The sequence below is a fragment of the Nymphaea colorata genome, chromosome 6 (assembly GCF_008831285.2).
Source record: "Nymphaea colorata isolate Beijing-Zhang1983 chromosome 6, ASM883128v2, whole genome shotgun sequence".
In the NCBI taxonomy this organism is placed as follows: domain Eukaryota; kingdom Viridiplantae; phylum Streptophyta; class Magnoliopsida; order Nymphaeales; family Nymphaeaceae; genus Nymphaea; species Nymphaea colorata.
In genome coordinates, this window is record NC_045143.1 from 13015878 (window position 1) to 13028768 (window position 12891).

A 12891-nucleotide genomic window follows, 5' to 3' on the forward strand; every position below is an offset into this window, starting at 1 on the left:
GGAAATTCAGAGACATGGCTTTCATTGGTCACAACTTGATCTCTTTATCTTTCAATGATAAAAAGATTGTCACATTCTTGTTGTTATATGTTGATGATCATTACAAGTAGGGGTGGGCATCAGGCCAGGTTGGGCCGGCCCAGTAAAACCGGGTCCAGATCGCCCCGACGGGACTGAAAATGTGGCCCGGGCCCGGCCCGATGCTCGAAACCCGGGCCCAAGCCCGGCCCGATGCCCGAAACCCGGGCCCGAGCCCAACCCGGCCCGGCCTGATGGTAAGGCGCTTCTATGCCTTGTCCTTCTCCACCACCGCCTTGGCGCCTTCATCTTTTCCGTCGGCTTCTCCTCCTCCGTCGTCTTCTCCACCGTCTTCTTCTTCGTCAGCTTCTCCACCACCATCTCTTCGATTGCTGGGTGCTGGGTCGGAAAACGAGAAGTGGGAAATGGAAATGAGAAAGAGGGCTTTTAGCAAATTTCCAGGGATCTATGAGGGGCAAGAAGAAGCCGTCGAAAGAAGAACCACATAAAATAAAGGAAAATGAAGGAATCAATAAATGGGAAAGGGGAACGAGATGATTGCAGAGATTCTAAAATCACCAACGAAGAGGACCGCCTCTCCTTCTCTCCCAGGCCCACACAGAAAGCCTTCACTCTTCCAAATTCACTCCTTCGCCTTCACTGCACAAAATGGCTGCTAGTTCATGGTAGACGAACAGCAACGAGAGAGAGAGAGAGAGATGGTTACCTGTGGTGGAGAGGCAGAGATGTAGAAGGTTGGGGGCGACCGGCGTGGTGGTGACTCGAGGGTTGCCTCTTAACGGGCCGCATTGGGCCGGGCTCGAGCTGACCCGGGCCCGGCCCGAGCCTATTTTTCCTTGGCCCGAACCTGGTCCGTACCGGGCCGGGTCTCGGGTGTTAGAATGTATGTATCCGTTCTATACATACATATATGTATATACATTACATATATTAGTCATCTAATATGTGTCTTATATATATATATATATGTATTTTATAGGTTTGGGTACTTAGGATATTTATGTAACTTTTTACCTTCTTTTTGTCTTTTTCTTTTCTGTATTTTTCCTGTTTTACCCCTGCCCCCTTTTGATTTTATCCAAAGGGGACCCAAGGGAAGACTAGTCCCAACGGCTAGAATTCTAGCCGTTGGAACTAGTCTCCAACGCCTAGCTCTCTCCTCTTTTGTGGTTTCTTCCTTATAAATAGTGTATACTCTCTAGTGTAAATGGTATGGCTTTTTAGCCACTTCTTGTTGTGATTATTGGAATCTATATTTGTTCTTTGTTCCTCTTGAGTGTGATCTCTTGAGTATTATTTTGTTGGGTTGGAGGAAGCTTCAAGTGTGAAATTATTGAAGCATTATCATTGGTTTGGCCTGATTTACATGGTACTAGAGCCACGTTTTGGCTATTTATCGTGCTGTCCTTCAGTTTGAAGTTTCAGCTCGTACTCCTTTGGAGCCATGAAGCACTCCAAGTGCTCGACGTTATTACTGGCTGATTCTTGACACAAGAAGGTGCTGTTTTGCTGGCCTCTATTGGTGGTAAAGATTGTGGTTCAGGTGCTGTTTTGCTGGCCTCTTTTGGTGGTGAAGATTGTGGCTGTTTTCTTCATTTGTTCGTCATCTCAAAAATGCAAGTTTTACATAAGAAGAAGGGTGACTAGTTTCTTCTCCTTTGCCGTGGACTTCTTCTCACGTGGCTGCTAGCTTCTTCATTACTTGTAAGTGGATCTACCTTGTTGATTGTGCTCATGGATGGCAAAGTCTCTTTTCTATCATTTCCTAAACTCTCATCAACAAATTATATACAATGGGCTAGAACTATGGAACACTTTATACGTAGTAAAAGCCTTTGGGGACTAGTTGATGGGACAAAACTTGAACCACAACTAGTCCTTACTAAAGTTGTTGATGGAAGAGCTATGGAATTGGACGGAACGGAAAAAGAGAAAGTAGTGGCTGAATATAATAAGAAATGGGAAGAATGGAGTGTTGGTCATCATAAGATTATTACTTGGATCTTGACTTGTGTTGACAATGCTACTAGTGGGCAAATCTCTAAATTAAATTCTGCCCTTGAGGCTTGGGAGTATCTAAAGAAAACTCATACCATGAGAGATGTTGCCTATATGCATAATGTTCAACTCAAAATTCACAATCTTCAACAAGGAGATAGATCCATTAAAGAGTATGTGGCTGAAATGGATCAAATGTATGATGAGTTAAGCATTTTTGAACCACATTGGACGCAAGATCTTCTTCTTAGAGAAAAGCAAATACAACGTGAAAAGTTCTATAAGTTCATGATAGGTCTTAGATCCGAATTTGATGGTGTTAAAACTGCTTTACTTCATCGTTCTAAAACACCATCTATGAATGAGGCTATTGCGGAACTTCAAATAAAAGAAAATCGACTTTGTCTTGATAAAGAAAAAGTCAACAATGTTCTTGCCACATCTAGGTCGGGGGCACATTTGAGACCTTATAGACCTCCTCACTTTAATCGTACAAATGAAGGAACAAGAAGAAAGATTATTTGCTATCATTGTCAAGAAGAAGGACATACCAAGCCTAGATGTCCAAAACTTAGAATTTTTGACAAAAGAAGCAATGTTGCGGCTCCAATTCAAGAAGAAAGGAAAGATGCAAGCTCATTCCAACTAGATCAACTCATGAGTGCTCTTCAACCCAAGATCATTGAAGTTATTCAGCCTTTACTAAAGGGAGGAGACACACCTTCAACATTGGGCGCCACCGTGGCATCTACTTCTTCAAGTAAGTACTCTTGGATTATTGATTCGGGTCATCTTTTCATATGACTCCTTGTGGATCCCTTCTCACCGAATGCACCAAAAATGATTCTTATTCTTTTGTGAAAACGGCGGATGGTACTTCTCTTGAAATCGACTTTATTGGAAATCTTGACCAAACTTTTGGATCCAAAACTCTAAAAGTACCTCATGTTAGATATATTCCTAAATTAAACTTAAATTTATTATCCGTTTCTCAAATAGCCGACCTTGGTTTTGATATAATTTTCTCACAATACAAATGTTTGATACAGGACCGTGTATCCAAGAAGACGATTGGGGAAGGTTTTAGAACAAATGGTCTCTACTATATAGAGTTTTTGGATCTTTCAAGACCATCTTGCAATATCTCCAAAGGATGTGACATTCAAACTTGGCATCAAAGACTTGGACACTCTAATCTAGAAAAAATGTCTCAATCTTCCCTTTATGGAGAATTTTTGTCAAAAGAACCTTCATTGTAATGATTGTATTAAGGCAAAAATGAAAGCCTTACCTTTTGATAATAGAAATTTCATTGCCCAAAAATCTTTTGATTTGGTGCATTCGGATGTGTGGGGACCCGCTCCTATTATGTCAAAAGGAGGATTATTGTACTATGTGATTTTTATTGATGATTATTCTAGGCATACTTGGGTTTACTTTCTCAAACATAAATCGGAGGTTTTTACAAACTTCAAAAAATTTTACAACATGATATATACCCAATTTGGCTCAAATATCAAAGTCTTTATAAGTGATTCGGGAGGAGAATTTATGTCAAATGAGTTTCAACAATTTCTAAAAGAAAAAGGTATTGTTCATCAAAGATCTTGTCCTAACACTCCACAACAAAATGGAGTGGCTGAGCGTAAGCATAGGCACATTATTGAAACAATTAGAGCTCTTCTTTTATCCAAAAATGTTTCCAAAAACTTTTGGGCTGAGGCTGTTTTAACTTCAACCTATTTAATTAATAGAATGCCTTCCAAACTTTTGAAACATATTTCTCTATTTGAAAAATTTTACCACGTTAAACCTAATTACAATAGACTTAAAGTCTTTGGTTGCAAATGTTTTGTGTTAAGTGACAAAGACGATAAGCTTTCTTCCAAAGCTATTTTTTGTGTTTTTATTGGGTATTCCGAAACTCAAAGGGATTATAGATGTTATGATTTTGTAAGAGATAAAGTGTATGTTTCTAGAAATGTGATTTTTTTAGAAAATGAAGATGGTTTTAAAGATGAACCCAAGAAACTAAAAGATTATACTTTTCTTTGGACTAATGATTTTGATGATGATGATAATATTGATGATGATGAATCCGATAAAGTTGAAGAAGTACAAATTGAAGAAGTCAACAATGATAATCCTACTCATATCAACCCTTCAAAAGAGATTTTAGTTTATAGAAGAAGAGATCCCCAAAGTCAAGAAACTAATCAATCTCTTCCTCTTCTTAGAAGATCCCAAAGGCACATTAGGCCTCCTCAAAGATTTATCTCTTATGAGTATTTTTCTCCAAAATTTTGAGCTTGTCTTATGGCACACCATTCTTTTCATGTCTTCTTCTTACTTTGAAGCTAAGGAAGATTCCAATTGGATTGAGGCCATGAATCTTGAGCTTAAAGCTCTTGAAAGCAATGAGACTTGGGATATTGTGCCTCTACCAACAGGAAAGAAGACTATTGGTTGTAGATGGATCTATAAAGTCAAAACTAGAAGTGATGGAACTTTAGAAAGATATAAGGCCAGACTTGTTGCCAAGGGATATGCTCAGGAATATGGGATTGATTATGAAGAAACCTTTGCTCCTGTTGCTCGTATGACTTATGTTAGAACCCTTATTGCCATTGCTTCTATTAAACATTGGACTATTTTTCAAATGGATGTTAAAAATGCCTTCTTAAATGGTCACCTACAGGAAGAAGTTTTCATGAGTGCTCCTCCTGGTTTTGACCTACCTCAAAACAAATTTTTCTTCTTAAGAAAGCCCTTTATGATTTAAAACAAGCTCCCAAGGCCTGGTTCGACAAGTTTAGTAGTGTCATGTTTAATCAAGGTTTTCAATCTTGCTACTCTGATACTGCTATGTTTGTAAAAACCACCTCCGTAGGTGTAATTATTTTATTATTGTATGTTGATGATATGATTATTACTGGGAGTGATGATGAAGGAATTATTGAGGTAAAACATTTTCTTAAGAAATGTTTTCAAATGACTGATTTGGGAAGACTAACATATTTTCTTGGAATTGAAGTTGCTTGTAGCAAACAGGGTTATCTTCTTTCTCAAATGAAGTTTGCTAGTGAGTTAGTTGATAGAACAGGTATCTCAGATGACAAAGTTGTGGATACTCCAGAAGCACTTGGAGTCAAAATGAAAATTGATGATGGAGAGATATTAAAGAATCCCACTTCTTTTCGGCAAATAGTTGGTGCTCTCTCTTATCTCTCCATCACCAGACCTGACATTGCTCATGCCGTGCATGTGATAAGCCAATTTCAACAAAGACCCACCTTAGTAAACATGAGAGCGACAATGCAGATCGTCTGTTATGTGAAAAACACTATCAACAAAGGACTATTTGTATCTTCCTCTTCTGTATTAGAATTAGTTGCTTATACAGATGCTGATTGGGGTGAAGATCTCAATAATAGGCACTTCCACCACTGGTTTTTGTGTGTTTTTAGGTGATTCCTTAATTTCCTGGCGATGCAAGAAACAAAACAAGGTGTCACTATCATCAACAGAAGCTGAGTATCGTGCAATGGCAACTACAACAATGGAGATAGTGTGGCTCAAGAGCTTGCTGAAAGATATGAGAATTCATATCAAGGATCCTGTCAAGCTTTGCTGTGACAATAAAAGTGCAATTTATATTGCTAGCAATCACATTTTTCATGAACGAACGAAGCATATAGAGATGGACTGTCATTATGTTCATGAAGAATTCCTTCAGAAGAATATTGATCTCTCCTATGTTTCTTCTGAATATCAACTAGGCGACTTCTTCACAAAGGCTCTTGCGGCAGCCAGATTTCAATTTCTCCTTGGCAAACTTTCGGTTATCACACCGTAAGTTTGAGGGGGGGTGTTAGAATGTATGTATCCCTTCTATACCTACATATATGTATATACATTACATATATTAATCATCTAATATGTGTCTTATATATATATATATATATATATATATATATATATATATATATATATATGTATTTTATAGGTTTGAGTACTTAGGATATTTATGTAACTTTTTACCTTCTTTTTGTCTTTTTCTTTTCTGTATTTTTCCTGTTTTACCCCTGCCCCTTTCTGATTTTATCCAAAGGGGACCCAAGGGGAGACTAGTCCCAACGGCTAGAATTCTAGCCATTGGAACTAGTCTCCAACGGCTAGCTCTCTCCTCTTTTGTGGTTTCTTCCTTATAAATAGTGTATACTCTCTAGTGTAAATGGTATGGCTTTTTAGCCACTTCTTGTTGTGATTATTGGAATCTATATTTGTTCTTTGTTCCTCTTGAGTGTGATCTCTTGAGTATTATTTTGTTGGGTTGGAGGAAGCTTCAAGTGTGAAATTATTGAAGCATTATCATTGGTTTGGCCTGATTTACACCGGGCCCCCGCTGGCGGCCCGGCCCGGTGCCCAGCCCTAATTACAAGAAATGATAAAAAGCATACTGAATGGAAAGAAGACATTCAAAGCCAGAGTTTCAAGATGAAAGACCTTGGAACTTTTTGACATATGAAAATGAAAATGATGCTGCTAATCTGCTAGACCTGCACTTAAAACATTATGACCCTTGGTTTAACGAAGAACTCCTTTCTGGAGCAGCTGGTGATAATATTTGTTCATGCACTTTTAGAGTCAAATATTTATGATAAGGGGCTGGTAGTTGAAAGAGAGGGACATACTTCTATAGTTACCAGGTCACTGGACAGGTTTACACAAGAGGCATGAGGGACATATTTTCTGCTATTGATAGAATGCTAAAGGCTTTTTCTTCCACAACAGATCCCTCCTCCAATCGTATTTTGTTGTTGCATTTCTTGTAAGAGGATCAGCAGGAATAGGATTTGACAGTTACGACTTACGAGAACTATGGAATTTCAGTTATTTTGGCCCCAAATGAAGGAGGCACTGAACCCAAATAATTTTCCCAAGCTGTTATTCTAATAAGTGGGTTTGAGTGGTGAATGAATAGATGGAGGCGATGCAGCAATGTGAGACATGGACTGTTGTCCCTCGCCCCTATGATAAGAATTTACTTGGGTCAAGATGAGTTTATAACTTTATAATGTTGCATTTCTTGTAAGAGGATCAGCAGGAATAGGATTTGACAGTTACGACTTACGAGAACTATGGAATTTCAGTTATTTTGGCCCCAAATGAAGGAGGCACTGAACCCAAATAATTTTCCCAAGCTGTTATTCTAATAAGTGGGTTTGAGTGGTGAATGAATAGATGGAGGCGATGCAGCAATGTGAGACATGGACTGTTGTCCCTCGCCCCTATGATAAGAATTTACTTGGGTCAAGATGAGTTTATAACTTTATAAGATCAAATATATAAACCAAATGGGAGTTTTTATCATTATAAAGCTCACCTTGTTACCAATGATTTCATGCAGGAGTGGACAAGATTATGTTGAAACTTTTACCCTAGTGTGAAAATAGGAACTATTCGAGTTCATCATGGATGAAAGATGAGTCAATTAGATGTTAAAAATGCTTTTCTCTATGGGGATCTCATAGAAGAAATATATATGGAGCTGCCCCAGCCCCCAGGATATTCAGTAACAAGGTCCAAGAGAATATGTTTATAGATTACATAGAGAATATGTATGTCGATTGCAACATGCTATATATGTACTAAAGTAGGCTTCTCGATCTTTGCTTCAAGAGCTTTTCACTGGAAATAGAACCATGGTTTTTATCAATAATAACTAGACCATTCTTTGTTCGTTTGACCAGGTAAAGAAGCTATCACATTCTTGCTGATATATATTGATAATATCATTATTATGGGAAGTGATCAGGGTCATATTGAAAAAGCCAAAGATCTTCTGAATCAAAGATTCGAGATGAAATATCATAGGAATCTCTAATATTTTCTTGGAGTAAATGTTGATGATCCACAGGGTATTTTATATCTTATTCAACATGAGATTTATTGGAGAATGTTGGAATGCAGGATTGTAAAACTCTTGCTACTCTTAGCAGTTTAGCCAACAAGATGCAGACATATTTTACGGCTCCATGAAATATCGTACCATTGTTGGGATGCTACAATATCTCACTTTCACTCATCTTGACATTACACCTGCAGTTAATCAGGTTTTTGTGTTGATGCATGCTCCAAAATAAGGATACATGGACTTTTGAAGAGGATACTATGATATCTGAAGAGCATTCTTGGAAATGGTCTTTTGTATAGTCAGGGAAATAATGTGCACTCTCTTCCTGACCTTACTAGTTACACATATGCTGATTGGGCTGGAAATCTAGATGATGGGAAGTCAGTATTAGGTTATTGTGTTTTTGTTGCTCCTAATATTGTCTTTTGAAGTAGTAAGAAGCAGAAGGCAGTTTCCAGGTCTAGCATAGAAGCAGAATTAAAGCAATGGCCACTGCTACTATGGAAATGACTTAAGTTAGACATTCGTTATTTGAGTCATAGTAACCAATTGCCAGATGGTTCCTTCTATGCAATAACCAAAGTGCCATTGAAATTTCACTTAGCCCCATTGAGTATAATAAGGTCACATATATTGAGATTGACCAGCATGTCGTCAAACAGAAAATTGAAGACAGGGAGATAGAGTCCTGCTTCATTTGATCAAGTGATCAAGTTGCAGATTTGTTTGCTAGGGGACTCATGAAGAACGCTGGATTACTTTTTCAAAGGTAAGTTTCCATGGTTCAAAACCACACACAACTTGAGGGAGAATGTTAAGAATGCTGTATTATAATCGGTTTATTATTTGGATCTGGATATGAGTGCAATTCAATCAATGTGTTGCATGTATACATGTTTTGTGAATACCTGACTGTGCTTACTGGACTTAGTGGTTAGAGTATCACTTTCATATAGTGAGAGTTATTGGTTCAAATCCAACAGTTGGTAAAAAGCCAAAAACCCTTTTTGACTGGCAGTATCAATTGCTTCCACTTCTAGCTGAGCAACAGACAAGGAATTATTTAGTTATTTCTAGTACTTTGTGGGTTGTGTGCGCATATGCTTGTGCTGCTGTGCATGTCATGTGGAGAAACACTTATTGACTATTATAAAATTGATAATGTTCTTTGAATAAGATATAGTTATCTGGTTAGCGTTCTGTCATGTTGTGCAGCATGCTTACCGTGATGGAAGGATTGAAGAAATAAGCCTTCGGCATCTTGGCGCTGATGACGGAATTACAGTAATTGCAAAAGATATCAGGTTTTCACTCATCATATTATTTGGTCTTCTGAGCTATGAGTTATGTCTAGCATATACGATATAATCATTTATTTCTTGTGGTTAAACCATTCATGCTTCTTTTGTTACCAGGCTTTCAGATTTCTTCAGGGGATTGCATATGTAGTTCACAGAAGTGTAAATGGGAACATTGAAGAACCTGATCATGGTGTGTCCCCTCTCTCTTCCATCGGCAAAATTTTTCCCATTTTGATGTCAACAGTTCTGACCTATGATGTCTCTGCTGGTATTGAGTACAAGCTGCAGAATGTTGTTGTTTTGAACTTATGCCAGTTCTTTGAGTTCATCTTGTACTTGTAACATTCAATATGGTATGTTGCATAAGTTAATCCATATTTGCAACACATGCCAGCCAGCATCATTGTTTGCCAAACATGCCACGTTATACTGTGGCAATAATTTGCTCTTTTTTCCAGGGTACTTAAATTTGCATTTGTTTTTTCCGTTTTGTCTCCTAGAAGCTTTTTTGTTCTTTTTAATGTTCAACTGCAATATTGACTAGGCAATTTCAATGATCCTTTTTCTTTCTGTCTGATATTCTGGAAAGAGCCATCATTTGGTGTCATAATGGTCTTCATGAGCTCATATCTGTGCTTTAAGTGATAAGAAAAATCCTAGACCAATAGCTTTTCTGTTCATTCCGCTGATATGGTACATGCATTCATGTGAGTAATATGATGTAAAGAGTGTAAGTTTCTAATGTAAAGCATTAATTTGTAGTCATTTATTTACTACTGGAAAGTATGTTGCTCAAATTCGGTTTTTCATAACATCTCTTAATAAGGTCTGCAGAACATAATTGAAGAAGTTTTTTGCTTGATATGCTTCCATGGATTTGAACATGCATTGCATATGCTATTATCGATGCCTGTATGTTTTTAAAGAGGTGAAAAATGTAACGGCTTAGATTGCGCTGATATGGTACATGCATTCATGTGAGTAATATGATGTAAAGAGTGTAAGTTTCTAATGTAAAACATTAATTTTTCGTCATTTATTTACTACTGGAAAGTATGTTGCTCAAATTCGGTTTTCATAACATCTCTTAATAAGGTCTGCAGAACATAATTGAAGAAGTTTTTTGCTTGATATGCTTCCATGGATTTGAACATGCATTGCATATGCTATTATCGATGCCAATGTATGTTTTTAAAGAGGTGAAAGATGTAACGGCTTAAATTGCAGTAAATATTTTTTGTTGGATAAGTTATAGGAATCTAACTAATTTATGTTTCAAAACTCTAACTATTTTATGTTTCAAACTTCTTAAACTGAGGCCAATTAGCTTGACTTGCATGCCTTCATTGCAGATATGCACTAAGAAAGCACTGAAAGGAGTTTGAAGGAAGATTGCTAAGATATAATGCTTCTGTTGATTTATAAGTTACGAAAAACTTTAAAACCTTAATGTTCAATATTAAGTCCATTCTAATCCTTTTTCTGATATTGGTGCTGTTTATGAGGTCTTCTTCCCAGCATCTGCGGTTCTCATTGAGTCTAGCCAAAATTTCGAATAGTTGCATGTTCACTGCGAAAAATGGATTAATTGCTGGACCATTATGAACCAGGAAAGTTGTTGACAAGTTTTGCTTCACGCCATTATAAAAATGTATTTGTAATAATGGTCTTGATCTCATGTCTTTCTGTTGTTTGTGCTTTTATTGCACCATATGTTACGGTAAGCTTTTCATGAGTCTAACATCAAGAACTACAACTCTGTGTGAAACATGCAACAGTAAGAGAGGTTATCACAGCGAATTACAAAAAATGTGGAATGCCATTGATGACTTGGAAGGATAAGCGAAGCTCATATGAGGTGCTGCAGAGTGACTGAAGTTGTAGTTAGAGAGGAAAACGTGGAAAATGAAAATCAAGAATCCTGGATACGTTGGCATAATGGTCTGTTACTGATGATGAACAATAAATGCAGACTAAAACGGGTCAGTTGCTGCTTTGGTCTGGGAATATGAATTTGGACTTTTACGGCCTTTAATTGGATTCGAAATTGGGTTTAGATTCAGATGCACCTAGATTTGCAACAAATTCAACTTCTATAGTTAAGCTAAGTCTGACTGACTACAATTGGCCCTTAGGCTTTATGTAATTCCTTGTGGAGTGTGTTCGACCGCTTTCCTCCGTAGCTTTGAAAGTTGTGGAAACATGGTTTGAGCTTACTATTTGAATTTTGTGGAATGTACGACAGTGATTGCAGGCCAGACAGTACAATGTAATGATAGATGTTTGATAAGAACATCAATGGTCGTTTATGAGGTTTAGGAGGCAGTTTTAGTGGTAATTTTTAGGCTTGGGACGCTTATGCCTTTTAATCCTCTTAAAGTTTGTTTAGCTTGATTGTTCAGTTCACTGAGGAACTAAAAGGGGCTCAAAACTGTTATGGATGGTGCCTTAAGTCCCTGATTATGACGCTAACTTTTATGAGTAGGGTTTGAGTACTTGAAAAGCATTAAGAGTTTGGAATAGCTGGCTGAGCAAGTGGCTGTGTATAATGTTAGTCACTGGTTTGATTTTTATGGGCCTCAGTCCCTACGTTAGCAGGGAGTGGAAGTACAATTTATTGTTAAATTAACAAAAAGATCAAGGGGGGCGTTGGATGGCTTTGAATTTGATTTTCGAATTAAAATTCCACCTTAAAATGGAATTGGAATGAAAATTTTAGTTCTAGTTTTCCTTTGTGTTTGATAGTATGAAATTTTGATTTCAAAATTGAAAATGGTGTGTTTGATAAAACAAAAATTAAAAATCTAAAATCGATGAATTATAACTAGAGAGAAAAAATTCTAAGATTCTTAAATCACAATTCTACCCCTTAAGTTATGTTCACAAGTATGAAATTTTGATTACAGAATGAATATATAATTCTGTAATCAAAATTCTTTGTTTGATAACACAATTCTCATTTCACATAAAATGAGAATTTTAATTCTACAATTTCATAATTCTGACCTCATCAAACTCCCCTTAAGTAGAAGATAGGCCTAGCAGTCATCTATCTCATATTAAACAGCATTTGGTACGAAGAAGAGAGTCTATAACATTTTATATTTGTTGTATAATTGATTGAACGTTTGATAAGTTTGGTGGTTTTAAAAATCGGGCAAGTTTTGGTTTGGGTCCCAACCAAGAGTAGATTTCTATAGTAAAAAGGTAAATGTGAAAAGGTTTTTGGAATTCTGCGGTAAGGGCCAATGACACAACTAGTGAGGTAAAATACAGGTGCGTCAATTGCTGGTTGAAAAGGTTTATTTTATTGTAGAATACGTTTGACGAATGAATCGTTTTGGTTCATTTAACCTCGTTGTGGGGTGGTTGTCAATTGTACGTGATGAGGTTAGCGTCTCTTGACGTTGAGAAGGGAGTTGGTGCAGGCATTCAAGCATGCGGCAATGAAGAACAGCTCCAACACATCTTGTTTTCAAATGGAGAATAAATGCAGTAAAACCATGCATGCTCATGTCGTAGAAATCTAATTTATTTACGTGAGGTAGTTACCTGTGTAGTGGATGCATCAGTATGCAGCTGAAAGTTCAGACGTATTTAAATTTGTCTGAACTATTTTTAGACATACTCATTTGA

At 37.2% G+C, this 12891-nt stretch overlaps 1 protein-coding gene across 4 annotated transcripts in view; it reads left to right on the plus strand.

Annotated features, from left to right (window-relative positions):
• LOC116255805 (E3 ubiquitin-protein ligase makorin) overlaps nt 1-11579 on the plus strand; it is a 33586-nt gene extending 22007 nt beyond the window's left edge. For 2 of the 4 annotated variants that reach the window (XM_031631834.2, XM_050078200.1), the window contains 2 exons: nt 9170-9258; nt 9370-9834. In XM_031631834.2, coding sequence (XP_031487694.1) covers nt 9170-9258; nt 9370-9403 — 123 coding nt within the window. In that variant the 3' untranslated portion in view covers nt 9404-9834. Of the gene's footprint in view, nt 1-9169; nt 9259-9369; nt 9835-10607; nt 10921-11033 lie in introns of those variants that run through there. The other 2 variants (XM_031631836.2, XM_031631835.2) reach the window with 2 other exon arrangements.
• The last annotated feature ends 1312 nt before the right edge of the window (nt 11580-12891 follow it).